The following is a 17047-nucleotide window of genomic DNA, read 5'->3' as shown; positions in this document are numbered from 1 at the left end:
AACATTTCAAATTCAAGTCCCCAGTCTCTATCTGCAGGGGGAGGGGAGAAGCCTCACTAGCAGTGAGCAATGCTGTAGGTGTCTCTCTCCCTCTCTGTCCTATCAAATACATTAAAAAAAATTAAAAAGGCAAAATTCATAAAAAATAAAAAATTTATAAAAAACAAAGAAGATCAGAAGAGATGGCACAGTGCATAAAAAGCATTGAATTTTTAAGCATGAGGTCCTCTGCACTCAATCCCCAGCAGCACATGTACCAGAGTGATATTCTATTTCTTTTTTTTACTCTCTCCACCTATCTTGCTCATTAATAATAAAAAAAAAAAATCTAAAAAAAAAAGAAAGAAAAAGGAAAAAGAAAAAAAGAAGAAAAGGAGGGACACTTCTCAGACTTACAAGTTCCCTTATCAACAAGCAGCACAGCCTCAACACTGACAGAGCACCTCCCCTCGATTTCTCTGACCAAGACAAAGTCACAGGAGTCTTAAAAGGCCTACTTCCTTTTCTTAGCAATGACCTACCTCGCTAGGTTTAGGGCCGAATTTTCCTTCCCTCCCTCTCTTCTGTGTGCTGGACTCCAGATTAAAAATGCCGACTTCCATTCACTCCTTAACCTTTCTCGGAAGTGCTTAGTCACTAATCTGGCCACGTGGCATCCGCTTTCTTTTTCTGGTCTCACATGTTAACTAAAGAAAGTTATTTTCCAGCCTAGTGAGAAACAGCAGGAACTTGAGTTGACTTGCCAGACTGGCAGTGCTGGAGGAGTTAGAGTCACGTGCCATAGGACAGAGTAGAAGGCCAATCACCAGGGGGCAGATTTCTCAATCTGTATCCCGAGACTAAATGTTCCTGCTGGCAATGGAGACTTGTTAGGCCTTTGCTGCCAACTTCACACTGGGTGATGGACTGACTTCACTGCATTTTGGAACTCAGAGAGGGAATTGTGAATTACCTTGTCTGGGTATAAAAATCCAGAGGCAAGGAGGTTAATACTAAACAAGAGGTAAAATCCTTGAGAACAAAGATGAGACCAAAAAGTCCCAGGCATGGCAAAAGCAATGGGAAGAAAACCAGATTAGTGGAGAACAGGCACCTACAAGAGTTTAAGGGTTGGTCCCGGGTTCTTATTGGTGCTGCTTAATAACCCTAACCCCAGACCCCATCCCAGCTCCTACCTGGTAGGTACCTGTCGTGGCTGTGGCTGTATTCTGTGGTAGAAAGTGGCAAGTGAGTCTGTGTAAAGGGCTGGTTGCCAAACAGGTTGTCACTTCGAAGGTTGTGGCAAAGTTTTTCCAGGAAGCGAAGGACGTAGGTGATGCTGTTCACTGCTGGGAGGTTGAGGGTATGCTGTTCTCGGTCAAACACGGCTGTGGAGTTAAGTAAACAGGCCTGAGCCCAGTTCAGCTCTGGGTAGGAATCCACCCTACTGCTCGCCTCTCAGGCTCACCTGGTTACACAAAGGCAAGGTGTGACCAGATTTCCTCCCTCCCTCCCCTGCCTTCCTTCCCTCCCTTGAGGGTTTGATTTTTGCCTCCAACTCCAAAGGGTTTTCAATAGTGGGAGTGGCCAGGCTGCGTCTGTTGTGCCTGGAGCTCTGGAATGATTTTAATCAACTTGTGACAACAACTGTGAACATAATTTTATGCTTCATCACTTGGCTGGGCCTCCTCCAGGAAATCTGTTCATCTAGGGGACTGTTTTCTATTAGAACAGAGAATCTGGACTAGGGTGCACAATTTAATCTGCATTTAACACGAGGATTTTGACAACATTTGGAGCTATTCTATGCTTGGTTTTATTCGGGTCTCTATTGTTATTCAAAATTGTCTGTATGCATAACCCTTAAAAAAAAAGGTTCCATATTTGTGCCTGAAAGCAGGAAGGAAATAGGAGATAGGTTAGTCTCAAGAACTGATTTTAGGGCTGAGGAAGAACCCTTAAGCAGGTGTAGGTGCTAGTAGCTAAAGTGAGCCAAAGAGAACCAGCAACTTGGCAGACTTTTACACAGAAACAAGAGACATCAGGGAGTGAGTGCCGTGGGCCTCAAAGGGAAAAGGAGGCTGTGTTTCCCATGCATTTCTCAGTCTTCCATACCAATTCCTTCTCTTCGCCCCCATCTCCATGCAGTCAGTTATTCCCAATTGCTGCCTAGCTCCACTTCTACACCACCCTACATGAATTTCTCTATCCCAATGTTGAGGCGGCTGAATGGCTAACTGGACTCTTTCCCAGCTCCCCACCTCATGGCAGTCTCTTGGCAGAATTACAAGGGGACACCCACAAATGTACACAATTCCCAATCTTCCTTTATTAAGTTCTGAGGTAGAGATACTATACAGAAGTATAGTTAGGGAGGAGAAAACTTGGGGAATAGTCTCCCTGAGGGCTCTGGAAATTTTTCAAAAGGCCTCTCCATGTGAAAACCCTCTCCTCTTAAACCTTACATGTGTCATACCTGGGTCAGCTTCCTGTTGGCCTGCTGGGAACACCAGGTGTGGTTACCTTATCCAAATTCCTCCCACAGTGTGCATCTTTTGTGCTCAAATCCAAAATTTCCTGCTTTCCAGGTGCTTGTGCACCAATTCCCATGTCTTATGGGTAAAACTCAGTGCACCAAAGTCTGTGTTCTCCATGGCTTCCGATAGTCTTTTCCTGACCTCAACAGTAACACCTCTCACAGTTGGCTGTGAGATATTCTTTCTTTTTCATCAGGTCAAAAGCCTAAACCCATCTTTTGTCTCCCCCTCCCCTGGCTAGTGTTCAGCAATAGCATGTGACATATACTAAAGGCTCAACAAAAGTTTGCTAAAAGAATACAGCTGGCAGGTGTGGAAAATAGCATAATGGTCATGCAAAGAGACTCTTATGCCTGAGGCTCCAAAGTCCCAGGTCTCCACACCCCCATAAGCCAGAGCTAAGCAGTGCTCTGGGAGAAACACACACACACACACACACACACACACACACACACACACACACACACACACACACACACACACACCTGGCTATTTATAGGGACATGGGCTGGATATTTTGACTTGTCAAGGAGGAGGGAAAGGGCAATATAGAGCATCAGACAGTTTAAACTGAAAATTTTTATGTTAAATTTGCATTGGTTTTGGGCTTGGGTAAACTAAAACAGAACAGGGAAGAGCAGAAGATATGTGAATCTCTTTAGTGAAAATAAACAAAATTACTATGTTGTGAATTCACACTCTCACAAAAAGAAAATAGGAGGGAATGCTTCTTCCCACCCTGCCCTGGGATTCAACTTCTTTGTGAGGGGTGGGTTTGAGAGCTGTGAGATGGAATGGATGCAAGGAAAGTTCTGAGCTTCCCTGAAGCCAGGTGGGAGTTGTGGTTGTCTGTTGCCACGATACAGTCACTTCCTGAATCTTCTGGGATGCCTTTAAAGCAATACATTCATCCATTTTCTTTTCTTTTTCTAAAATATATATTTATTAGATAGAGACAGATAGAAACAGAGGGGAGGAGAGACAGAGAGAGAAAGAGACAGAGAGACACCCACAGCCCTGCTTCACCACTTGTGAAGCTTCCCCCTGCAGGTGGTGACTGGGGGCTCGACCCTGGGTCCTTGCGTACTGTAATGTGTGCACTTAACCAGGTCCCCATCCATTTTCTTTTCTTTTCAAGATTTTATTTATTTATTAATGAGGAAGACAGGAGGAAAGAGAGAAAGATCCACACATCACTCTGGTACATGTGCTACTGGTGATTGGACTCGTGACCTCATGTTTGAGAGTTCAATGCTTTATCCACTGTGCCACCTCCTGGACCATCACTGATACATTTATTTTTTATTTTTATTGTAGTTGATGTGGTTGTTGTTGGATAGGACACAGAGAAATGGAGAGAGGAGGGAAAGACAGAGAGGAGGAAAGAGAGACACCTGCAGTCCTGCTTCACCACTTATGAAGTGACTCACCTGCAGGTAGGGAGCCAGGGGCTTGAACCAGGATCCTTACGCACCATGTGCGCTTAACCCACTACGCTACCACCCGACCCCCACTGATCCATTGTCTCTATGGGAGAGGCTAAGCAGATAGGGTAGGAGTTAGTTTAAAGGCTCAGTTAAGCAGTCTAATTGGCAGAGATAAACATAAGGCCCAGAAGGTTTCTGAGGGGAAGATGAAGGTTCTCTGGGAAAACTATTACCTTCATATTTCTTCAAAGTCTATAGGTGTGAAGTAAGAGCCAGGATGCCTTTTCAGAAATCACAGTTTAGAAGGTCTGCACTCTGGCTTGGAGACCATTCCAGCCCAAGGATGCTTACCTGATATAACCTCACCACCATGGCCCTGTTTGAGGAAGCTGAAGACGGTTTTCTGGTGATAAGCACAGTCAATACAAGCCTGGACAGCCTGCTGCAACACCACGGAGGCACGAGCAGGCCCAAAGTGATCAGGGAGTTTCTGGACCTTCTTCTTATCTAAGTGGGGGCCTGTGCTGCCCTTCTTGTTCAAATAAATACAAACTGCAGGAGACAAAGAAGCAAGGAAACTTAGCAAGCATCTGGGGTAGAGAAGTCAGAGTACTGTGTCCTCTTCTATTTTTCATGCCCTGGGCTCTGGTTCCTGAATTTCCACCTGCTAAGCTGGTCAGACACTGTGGAGGGTGCAGGCGGTGGTTGTGCCCAGCTGCTCCCAGCCCAAGTTGCAAGACCAAAGCCTCTGGGAACATAGCCTGCCTGGAGAAAACCCAGAACAAAAGTAAAGGCACAGATCTTGCACTTTGTCTTCTCTATTCCACAAAGAAAATCAGAGCAATTTCCCATACATATATATATTTCTTTCTTATTTTTACAGAGCACTGCTCAGCTCTGGTTTTTGGTGCTGTGGGGGATTTAACCTGGGACCTTGGAACCTCAAGCATGAGTCTTTTCTGCAGTAACCATTATGTTATCTCCCCTGCTCTGTACTTCCATTTTTGGTACTTGATTGCTTCATACGCTCTTTGTATCAAAGACCTTAAGTGCAAAAAGATATGGCGCCACGGCAATACTAAGTATTTCTCACTTAGTGACCCTGTACTGTTCCTGAAGCCCCACCAATAAATACATCTGTCAATAAGCAAGGAGTTTCCCAGGAATCAGGCGGTAGAGGAGCAGGTTAAGTGCATGTGGAACAAAGCACAAGGATCTGCATAAGGATCCCAGTTCATGCCCCCGGCTCCCCTCCTGCAGGGGAGTCACTTCACAGGCGGTGAGGCAGGTCTTCAGGTGTCCATCTTTCTCTCCCCATCTTTCCCTCCTCTCTCCATTTCTCTCTGGCCTATCCAACGATGATGACATCATCATCAACAACAATAATAACTACAACAATAAAAAACAACAAGGGCAACAAAAGGGAATAAATAAAAAAAAAAGGAGTTTCCTCTACTCTTACTTCAGGCATAATATATTGAATGAGTTTATCAACCATCTTTAGATAGCTTAATGCCACCTTTGCATCATTTATAACATTTAAAAATATTTTTAAATGTTTATTCAGTAGTAGATTGTATTTCATATTGTAGTAAGAAATCAACTGCACTATGGGGCACACAACAAAGTTACAAACATATATTTTAAAAAACACTAGTACATGTACTAGTACATAAACTGACTGCGGGTATGAGACTGAAACAGGGGTGATGTGAGAGGACGTGCTTGAAGCTGAGCCACTGTGCTGCCAATTCCCACGACCAAAGTGCAAATCACAATACCAAGTGGTCCAGCTATAGCAAATGCATGTGTGTGTGTGTGTGTGTGTGTATGTGTGTTTCTGTGCACATGTGTGGCCTCAGAACAATAATGTAACCACTATTTGTCTTATTTTTGGTTCTGGACCACAAAGTTCCTTTATTATCCTCTACACCAATACTCAGGGCCAAAGAAAGTAGTAAAAGTAGGGAGTCGGGCTGTAGCGCAGCGGGTTAAGCGCAGGTGGCGCAAAGCACAAGGACCGGCATAAGGATCCCGGTTCGAACCCCGGCTCCCCACCTGCAGGGGAGTCGCTTCACACAGGCGGTGAAGCAGGTCTGCAGGTGTCTATCTTTCTCTCCTCCTCTCTGTCTTCCCCATCTCTCTCCATTTCTCTCTGTCCTATCCAACAACGACAACAACAGTAATAACTACAACAATAAAACAACAAGGACAATAAAAGGGAATAAATAAATAAAATAAATATTAAAAAAAAAGAAAGTAGTAAAAGTAGAAAAAAATTGAATAAACAAATATGAGTGGTCCGGGAGGTGGTGCAGTGGCTAAGACACTAGACTCTCAAGCATGAGGTGCTGAGTTCAATCCCCGGCAGCACATGTACCAGATTGATGTCTGGTTCTCTCTCCTCCTATATATCTCATAAATAAATAAATAATATAAAAAAGAAAAATATGAAAGGGGTTTGAGTCCCAGCTATGTATTTGTTTCAGTAGTTTCTATTGTCAAGAGAGCTGCATATTCTTCTAATTGCACACCTCACCGGGCACTGTGGTGGGGGGTTGGATGGTCACAAAATAGACAATTCTAAACAGAGTTTTGGGGGCTGGGTGGTAAGACACCCAGTAGAGCACACACACCACCATGCATGAGGACCTGGGTTCAAGCCCCGGGCCCCACGGGTAGAAGGGAAGCTTCATGAGTAGTCACTCGGTGCTGCAGGCGCTTCTCTTTCTTCCTTTCTGTCTCCCACTCCCCTCTCAATTTCTGTCCTATCAAGTAAAAGAAATAAGCAAGCATCCCAACCAGTCAACAGTGGTGAATCTGCTGTGCAGGCACTAAACCACAGCAATAACCCTGGTGGCAAACAACAACAACAAATTTATTTCCTTGGTCTTAGAAGTAGATCCAATACTACCTGGTCATACTTCTAATTTGCCTCCTAGGCATCCAGTTGAGTGAGTTGGGGGTCCTCTCTTTTTTGTACACTGTTCACAGCTTACTTATGGAAGGAGGAAGAAGGTAAAAAGTACTATTTGCTACTAAAGGTAGAGAAAAGGTAAGTGTTGTAGTGGTGTGGGTTACTAGCCTCAGGTTTACCATTATAAAATAAGGACCTGAGTAAATACTCTGAATACTTTCACTTTTAGCAGTCTGGTTGTTTTATATTAAAAGTTATTATTGTGTGGTCCAGGAGGTGGAGCAGTGATAAAACTTTGGACTCTCAAGCACAAGTTCACAAGTTCAATCCCCGATAGCACAAGTGCCAGAGTGATGTCTGGTTCTTTCTCTCTCTCCCATCATTTCTCATAAATAAATAAATAAAATATTAAAAACTAAAAGTTATTATTGATATAACATTGTTCTACAGAATCATTAAGTTTCCAGAGAATTTTCACACCCATTCTAATAACCATCATTCTAATTCTAAGGTAAAGCAAGATGCAGAGAAGGAAATAGAAAATGCGAAGGGGGAGGCAGGGCAAACAAATGTGACAGATGAGAAAATGGGGTAAAATACATTTCATCGATCTTTCTTAAGACCCACTAAAATGAGCCAGGTAACAAGAAAAGAGACAACATTTTTGGAAACTTATAAGATTGGCAAAGTAGCAACTGACTTATTAGACCCAAGAAAGCTGACTCCTTAACCCAGAATGGGAAATAATGAAAATCAGGCTACTTGATCTTAAAAAATTGTTTTTATCTTTATTTATTTGTTGGACAGGGACAGTCAGAAATCAAGAGAGAGGATGACAGAGAGGGAGAGAGACAGAGAGACACCTGAAGCCCTGCTTCACCACTTGCAAACCTTCCTCCCCCTGCAGGTGGGGACTGGGGGCTCAAACCTGGGTCCTTACACGTTGTAATATGTGCACTCAACCAGATGCACCACCACCTGGCCCTGCTACTTGATCTTATAATTTATAAAAAGCCTAGGAATGGGCAGGTGCACCTGGAGATGAGTATAAAGGTAGATTTAATAAAAGAAGAATTGGTTGAAGTCTATTCAGCAACAGACTTACAGAAATAGTTAGGCTTTCCATATCATAACAAGATGCTTTCACTGAAAACAAAAGTAAAATGCAGAAAGTCAGAGATAAATGTAGTGAAATAAACAGACATATATCCATGAAAGGTAAGTAAGTTACAGGAACATTTAGCAGTCTGGGATAGTGTTACAACTTTCGGACATGAGGTCTAGAATTTGACCTCCCTAGCACTGCATGTGCCAGAATGATGCTCTGGTTCAACCAACCAACCAACCAACCAACCAACCAACCAACCAACCAACCAACCAATTGTTTTTTTAAAAACAAGCTAATAGGGATGGGAAAACAGCATAATAGTTGTACAAAATGTCTTTCATGCCTGAGGTTCTGAGCTCCTGGGCTCAATCCCTAGTACCACCATCCATCAGAGCCAAACTCTGTTAAAAAAAAAAAAAAAAGCAAGTTTATAGCAAATTAGTCAATATAGTCCCAAACAAGGACTAGGCCAGGTATCCATCAACAAGGGAATAGATATAGGTTGTGGTATATTCATTTGTTAAACTATCACCTAAGAATAAAAAGGATCTGGGAGATGGCATAATGGTAAGAACGTCGAACTTAAAAGCACGAGAACTTGAGTCTGATCCTGGATATCGTATGTGCCAGAGTGATGCTCTGGTTTTTCTCTTCTCTCATTAATAAATAAAAAAAAATTTAAAAAGAATTAACCCGCAAAGCGCAAGGACTGGCATAAGGATCCCGGTTCGAGCCCCCCAATTCCCCACCTGCAGGGGAGTTGCTTCACAAGCAGTGAAACAGGTCTGCAGGTGTCTTTTTCTCCCCCTCTGTCTTCCCTTCTTCTCTCCATTTCTCTCTGTCCTATCCAACAACAGCGTCAACAGCAATAATAACTACAACAATAAAACAACAAGGGCAACAAAAGGAAACAAATAAATAAATAAAAATAATTAACCATTGATAGAGTATCTTTCAAAATATTTTTCTTTTTCTTTTTTTTTAAAGATTTTTTCCTTTAAATTAAAAAATATTAGAGACCGAGAGAAATCAATAGGGATGAGGGAAGTTGAGAAGGAGAGAGACACCTGCAGCATGACTTCACTGCTTGTGAAGCTTTTCCCCTGCAGATGGGGACAGTGGTTGAGCCTGGGTCCCTACACATGGTAACATGTGCTTAATTAACCAGTTGTGCCACTGCCTGGCTCTTTAAAATATTATTTTCAGGGAGAGAAACTTGATACAAAGGAATGCATATTGTCTAATTCCACTTACATTAAGTTCAAGAAAGGAAAACCTATTCTCTAACGACAGCAATCAGAATTAAGGTAGGAGTGAAGACAGTGGGGCATTATAGGTAACTTCCAAGTGTGATAGGAGAACTTGATTGTGATGGTGAGTACATGTGTTCTTGTGGTGAATGAATCCCATCAAATTGCACATTTAAAAAAAATTATTTATTTTATTTTTGAGAGAGATGCAGAGGGAGAGAGAGAGAGAGAGAAACACCAGAGCACTGCTCAGCTCTGGCTTATGGTGGTGCGGGGGATTGAACCTGGGACTTTGGAGCCTCAGGCATGAGAATCTGTTTGCATAACCATTATGCTATCTCCCCTGCCCCAAATTGCACATTTAAGGCCTACGCATTTTCACTATATTACAAATGTTATCTAATAAAACACACAAGAAGGAAAAAGAAAAAAAACTAAGTGATGATTAAAAAACTAATGTGATGTGAATTAAAAGTAAACAAAATTACTACATGAAGAATACTTGCAGTTTTAAAACCTGGTACCCCAAATCTTTGAATCTTTCCATCAGTCTCTATCATACTCATCTAACAGATTTAATAGAAATTATTCTCAAAGCATAAGATCATCCACCCCCATCTTCTGCTTCTTGGAACATTAACATTTAGAATCCAACTACCTTGGGGGGGGGGCCAGGTGATGGTGACTGGATTGAGTGTACACGTTACCATGATTTAAAAAAAATTATTTATTTTTATTATTGGATAGAGACAGAGAAAAACTGAGAGGGGAGAGGAGATAGGGAGAGAGACACCTGCAGCCTTTACTTCACCACTTGTGAAGCTTTCTTCCTGCAGGTGAAGACCAGGGGCTTGAACCTGGGTCCTTGTGCACTGCAGTGTGTGCACTTAACCAGGTGCACCACCACCTGACCCCCACATTACCATGCTTAAGGACATGGGTTTAAGATCCTGCTCCCTACCTTCAGGGAGGAAGCTTCATGAGCAGTGAAGCAGGGTTGCAGGTGTCACTCTTTCTCACTCTCTCTCAATTTCTCTCTATACCATCATATAAAAGGGGGGGAAAAAGGCTACCAGAAGTAGTTGATTCAGTGCAGTCACCAAGTCCCACTGATAACCCTGATGGCAAAATAAAGCAAACAAACATCTACCATGTGTGAGAAGGCAAAGTCACTGTGTGACAAGGTCTGTGTAGAGCGAAACCAACAGCCACAACCAACTTGTAGGCCATGGTTGGAAGTGGATCCTCTAGCCCTAATTAAACAAGGAGAGCTGAGCTGCTACACAGCACTGCCCACACTATTGTTTCAAGCCATGACATTTTGTGGTAGTTTGTTTTTCAGCAATTACTGGAACAGTTAGTGGTACCAGTTATGGTGATGAAGTAAGAAAAGCCAGCAGACATTGGGCAGCAGAAAGAAGTACAAATGGTCCTGAAGGTATGAATGAAAACTGAAAGAATTTTGAATAGAGCTCTGATGTAAGCCTAGGTTTTTTGTTTGTTTGCTTTGTCTTTTATTTGGGGTTAGTAGTAGGTTATAACATTGTAAGATTACAGGGTATAGGTCTCCACACTGCACCCACCACCAGTTCTGTGTCACCATCCTCCCACCTCCCAGAGATAACCACCACAGGTATTACAAAGTCTCAGAAAGTTTGTTTGCTTCTGTTCTTTATTTTGTTTTTTGAAGCCTAGGTTTTGAGGTCATTGATGAGGGCTTAAAGTAAACTAAGGAAAATCTAATTGGAAATGGAGAGTGGTAAACTTGCTAGGTAGTGGTGGAAAGTTTGACAATACTGACCCCTGCAGTAACATGACAACAGAAAATGTATCTGATGAACTCAATGAAATAACCAGAGATTTCCTGATAAGAGTAATTAAAAGTGGGTTTGCAAAATGCCTTGGATAGTGCATAGCTTTGCCATATGGGAGACCCAGGTTCGAACCTGGCCCTCCCACTGTATTGGAGAAGCTTTGGTGCTGTGGTCTCTTTCTCTCTCCTACTCTCCCTCTTCGTCCCTGTTTCTCTTTCTGAGAAAAGAAAGTTATCCTGGATATGTGAAGCCCTTGAGATGAAAAACAAAAAGTGCCACTGGTTATTACTGCTCAAGATAAAAATACAAAAATCAGAGAGATGAGCTTAAAAAAAAATATATATATATATATATTTATTTATTTATTTAGATGAGCTTAAAATATATCTATATTTATATATATATTTATTTATCCCAGAGATCACAGAGCCCACAAATAAAACTGATTCTCTTTTATGGTCTTTCCAGAAGACACATGATTTTAAGTAAAGGGTCAAATATACAAATGCATAATAAAATCTTTTTGTTCAGATGTCAAAATGATTTAAGATAAGTGTCACAGAGTGTCAGACTAAAAAGCCCCCTAAGAACCATAAAGGCAAATCTTGGAGATTCTCTCCCTTAAATGATAGCATTTTTTAAGATTTATTTCACAGCAGTTGTACAAGCCATCCAAAATACAGAGGTGCGGCACGTCTTCAAGATACTTGTGGATGTGCTTTTTATTTAATGTAGAAAATCTTAATAACACAGAAAACACCTGAAGTTTTTAAGAGAAAAACAGTAATACTGAAACGGAAAATTAAGGATACCTTTGATAAGATCATTAGTAAACTGACTACAGCTGAGGAAAGAATTGTTAAGATTGAGGATACTGATCAGCTCTGGTTCATGGTGGTGCTGGGATTGAATCTGGGCCTCTGGTGCCTTAGATGTGAAAGTCTTTTTGTGTAACCAGTATGTTTTAGCTACAGCCCTACCAAATTTTTTTTTTTGTCACCAGATTATCACTAGGGTTCAGTGCCTGCAAGACAAATCCACTGATCCCAGCAGCCATTTCTCCTTTATTTGATGTAACACAGATAATTAAGGGGGACAGAAACTTTCTACCCTTCAGGTGGAAACTGAGAGCTTGAACCTGGTGTCCCACCAGCCAGAAACTCCTAGAAGAAATGTTTGATCTGTCAAAACTCACAGAACAACAGACCATCTGAATAGACCTTTGCTTATAAAAAGAACTGATTCAATAATAAATAACCTTACAAAACAGAAAGGATCAGGCTCAGGCCAGGATTCAATGGTCAAGTCCATCAAACATTCAAGAAATACACTTAACAAAATTTCTGTAACTTTATTTAGAAAACAGAAGTGAATACTTTCTTTTAAAAATTTTTTTATATTTATTTATTTTCCCTTTTGTTGCCCTTGTTGTTTTCTTCTTATTGTTGTTGTTACTGATGTCGTCATTGTTGGACAGGACAGAGAGAAATGGAGAGAGGAGGGGAAGACAGAGAGGGAGAAAGAAAGACAGACACTTGCAGACCTGCTTCACCACCTGTGAAGTGACTCCCTTGCAGGTGGGGAGCCAGAGGCTTGAACTGGGATGCACAGGCCAGTCCTTGCGCTTCGTGCCATGTGTGTTTAACCTGCTGCACTACTGCCCGACTCCCCAAAGTGAATACTTTCTAACTCAAAGAGGCCAACAGACACCAAAAGAAAATACAGACGCTTATCTCACATAAACAAGAGTTTAGGGAGTCAGGCTGTTACACAGTGGATTGAGCGCAGGTGGCAGAAAGTGCAAGGACCAGCGTGAGGATCCCTGTTTGAGCCCTAGGCTCCCCACGGTGAGGAGTCGCTTCAAGTCTGCAGGTGTCTATCTTTCTCTCCCCCTCCCTGTCTTCCCCACCTCTCTCCATTTCTCTCTGTCCTATCCAACAACAATGGCATCATCATCAACAACAATAATAACTACAACAATAAAACAAGGGTAACAAAAATAAATATTTAAAAAATTTCTTAAAAAAAGAGTGCAAAACTATAAACATAATACTAGCAAACCAAAGTCAACAATATATAAAAACAATTATACACTCTATTCAAGTGAGATCTATCTCACTCAAGGCTGATTCAACAATATAAAAGCATTTAATGTAACACAGCAGATGTGATGTTTCTAGCGAACCACCAACTAATCTTGTGAAAATATTTTATTTATAAGAGAGACAGGAGAAATTAATAGGGGAGGGAAAGGAAGAGAGAGAGAGAGAGAGAGACCTGTAGTACTGATCCACTGCTGGTAAAGATTCTCTCCTGAAAGTGGGGACAGGAGGTTTGAGTCCCTGTACATGGAATCATTTGTGTTCTATCAGGCATGTCACCATACTGTCCCTACCAACACATGATGTCATCTACAGATGTAGAAGAACATTTGACAAAGTCTAATAGCTATTTACACATTCAGCAAACTAGAAGTAGAAGGAATAGCTATAAAAACTGACATCATAAAACTTTAATATCTTGCATAAGGATGAGATATTAGACTTCTCCACTAAAATCAGGAACAAGTTAAGGGACTTCCTTCATCAAAAGAGATGGAACTGGTAGTAAGTACACTAAGTGAAATAAGTGAAGAAGGGAAGGACAATTACAAGATGGTTTTGTTCATGTGTGTAATACAGATGACTAAACCAAATTATTTAAAAATAGTAACCAACTATCTCTAGGACTTTGTGAGAACTATGCTGGTTATGTGGGGGGAGGGGATAGATATGGAACAAAGCTTTGGTAGAGGGTGTGGTGTCTTAGACACAGTAGGTGTGGATTTGAAATTATACCTTTCACATGATTGGTATATTGCATCAAATCACAAGACTCTGGGGGTGGGAGGGAGGGTTCAGGTTCTGGAACATGATGGCAGAGGAGGACCTACAGGGGGTTGAACTGTTATGTGGAAAACTGAGAAATATTACACATGTACAAACTAATGTGGTTTTCTGTCGACTGTAAACCATTAATCCCCCCAATAAAGAAAAAAAAAAACATGAATCCTTGGGAAAATGTCACTAGAATAATAAATATATCCTTATTTATTTTGTTCAAATATTTATCTTATTTGCTTTATAATATCTTTATTTTATTTACTTTTGGACCAAGACATAGAAAAATTAATGGGAAGGAAGAGAGAGAGACATACATACACCTGCAGCACTGCTTCACCATTTGTGAAGCTTTCTCCTTGCAGGTAGGAAGCAGGGTCTTGAACCTGGATTCTTGCACACTGTAACATGTGCTCTACTGGGTGCACCACCACTTGGCCCTCATTTTTTTATTCAAATATTTTATTTATTAAGGAGAGAGCTAGGAGGAGAGAGAGAGAGAAAGAGAACCAGACATCATTTTGGTACATGTGCTGCTGGGGACTGAACTCAGAACTCTCTGAACTCAGAGTCCAACATTTTATCCACTGTTGCCACCTCCTAGACTGCTATCTATTTATTTTTGATGCCAGGAATCCAAACCAGGACTTCAAACATATGACACATGTGCTATATCACTGAAATACATCCTTAGTCAATGATACTTCTAAAAGTAAGATATCAGAAACAAACATACAGAACAAAACTCACTACAAAGTTTGGAGATATAGCTGAAAAAAAAAAACTTAGAGAAAGTTGAGCAGAAAGACAAAGAGAATGGTGATAAGAATAAAGAGGGCTACAAATGTCAAAGGAAGAGTTCAAGAGGTTTAACATCTGAGTAAGAGGTATATTAGAGTGAACAGAGAAAAAGAGAAAATCACTGATGAAATAACTCAAGAAGTAAATATGGAATGTGCACAGTAAGTGTTTAGCATTGTAAATAAAAGTATTTAATCTTCGGTGAATTTCAGGATACTGGGCAAGTAGAAAAGCTCTGAAAAGAACAAACAGGTCTCATACAAAACCAAAGAGGCAAATTTAAGAAAAGTTTACTTGGAAACACAAAGACAGGGGAAGAAATAAGCTAGGGATTACACAAAGGAGACAAAAAGGACCTCAAGGAATGCCTCCAGTTCAAGGAGATATTTCTTTGGAGTGGAGTGGATAGTATATATAATGAACTTGAACATAAAGAGAGATGTATATGGCAGTAAGAGTATAAGGATGAATCATAAGTATATGTCAAGTAATTACATGGCAAAGCAAACAAGACCTACTTTAAAAACAAAATGTTCAACAAAAGAAAAATAATCATGGTAGGCTATGCGGTTCAGAGTAGAATAGCACTGAATACATTACGGTCAGCAATAGTGAAGAAAAAAAGTGCCAAGCGTCTCTCACTCAGACTTTGTGAGAACAATGGCGATTATGGTGGTGGACGTGGTGGAAGCTGTTACACAAAACTTTGGTGTTGGTGCAGTATGAAACTTTACTCTTGAAACCTTATAATTTTGTAAATCATTGTCAAATCAATAATAAGAACAGTGAACTTCAATCTAACTAAAATTATAGCACTACTGCACTGGAATAGGAAAGTATAGAGGGTGAGAGGCAAAGAGATTAAGAAGAGTGAAATCTTCATCATAAGTGGGTTGTTGGGAGATTGGTTATGCAAAGAATCTCTCATGTCTGAGAGTTTCAGGTTCAGTCCCCCCCCCATCAGAGCTGAGCAGTGCTCTGGCAAAAACAAAACAAAACAAAACAAAAATCAAACAAAAGAACAGTGGGTTGTTAGTTGAAATATGTCTTTAAAATAAACAGCAATATAAATGTGCCATTTGTATATCTGGAGGCAGATAAAAGCATCAGATGAATTACAAGGTCTTTGATATAAGTGATAAAGAGGTTTGTTTTTTCTATTATATATATTGTTTCTATGAATTATGAACCCCTAAATATTATTCTTATTTATTTTTAAATATTATTTTTTTCTATTTATTTTGGGTAGAGACAGTGAGAAATTGATAGAGAAGGAGACTAAAAGGGAGAAAGGAAGAGAGATATCTGCAGCACTGTTCCACCACTTGTAAAGCTTTCCCCCTTCAGATGGGAACTGGGGGCTTGAACCCAAGTCCTTGAGCATTATAATAAATGTGTTCAACCAGTTGTGCTACCACATTACACTAAGTATTATTCTTTATTATTATTATTTATTTATTTTCCCTTTTGTTGCCCTTGCTTTTCATTATTGTTATAATTATTATTGTTATTGATGTCGTTGTTATTAGATAGGACAGAGAGAAATGGAGAGAGGAAGGGAAGACAGAGAGGGGGAGAGAAAGACACCTGCAGACCTGCTTCACCACCTGTGAAGCTACGCCCCTGCAGGTGGGAAGCCAGGGGCTTGAACAGGGATCCTTATGCTGGTCCTTGTGCTTTGAGCCACGTGCACTTAACCTGCTACGCTACCGCCCGACTCCTACTAAGTATTATTCTTAATATAACAGTTACTCCACTGGGTGGTTGGATGTTTTCTTTTTTCTTTTCTTTGCCTCCAGAGTTATTGCTGGGGTTCAGTGCCTGCACCATGAATCTACTGTTCCTGGAGGCCATTTTTTTCCTCTTTCGTTGCCCTTGTTGTTGTAGCCTTGTTGTGGCCATTATTGTCATTGTTGATGTCGTTCGTTGTTGGGTATGACAGAGAGAAATGGAGAGAGAAGGGGAAGACAAGAGGAGGAGAGAAAGATAGATACCTGCAGACCTGCTTCACCGCCTATGAAGTGACTCCCCTGCGCTTAACCCTCTGCGCTACTGCCCAACCTCCTAAAGAGATCACTTTTAGAGTTATCTTCATGGATAGTTTATGAAATGGGAAGAGAATCACATGACCCACGTTTATTATCACTGTGATATGGTTGGTGATTTGTTGAAGGCAACACGGGTGTCTTTTGTTATGGAGGACCAATCAAAGATGAGAGGGCTGGAACTTCTAGTCCCACCTCAGACCTGGGAAGAGGAGAAGGGCTGGAGATTGAGTTCAATCACCAATGGCTTATATATGTTAACCACATATGTCTAATAATAATAATAATAA

The 17047-nt window shown here is 41.0% G+C and overlaps 1 protein-coding gene across 17 annotated transcripts in view; it reads right to left on the bottom strand.

Moving 5' to 3' along the window:
* Positions 1–17047, bottom strand: part of SCMH1 (Scm polycomb group protein homolog 1) — a 148562-nt gene that overhangs the window by 8546 nt on the left and 122969 nt on the right. For 16 of the 17 annotated variants that reach the window (XM_060206121.1, XM_060206120.1, XM_060206122.1 and 13 more), the window contains 2 exons: positions 4295–4495; positions 1176–1367 (listed from right to left, as the gene is read on the bottom strand). In XM_060206121.1, coding sequence (XP_060062104.1) covers positions 1176–1367; positions 4295–4495 — 393 coding nt within the window. The remainder of the gene's footprint in view (positions 1–1175; positions 1368–4294; positions 4496–17047) is intronic. The other variant, XM_060206127.1, reaches the window with a different exon arrangement.

Source organism: Erinaceus europaeus, chromosome 13, assembly GCF_950295315.1.
Source record: "Erinaceus europaeus chromosome 13, mEriEur2.1, whole genome shotgun sequence".
NCBI lineage: Eukaryota > Metazoa > Chordata > Mammalia > Eulipotyphla > Erinaceidae > Erinaceus > Erinaceus europaeus.
This window is presented reverse-complemented; position numbering and strand designations above follow the sequence as displayed.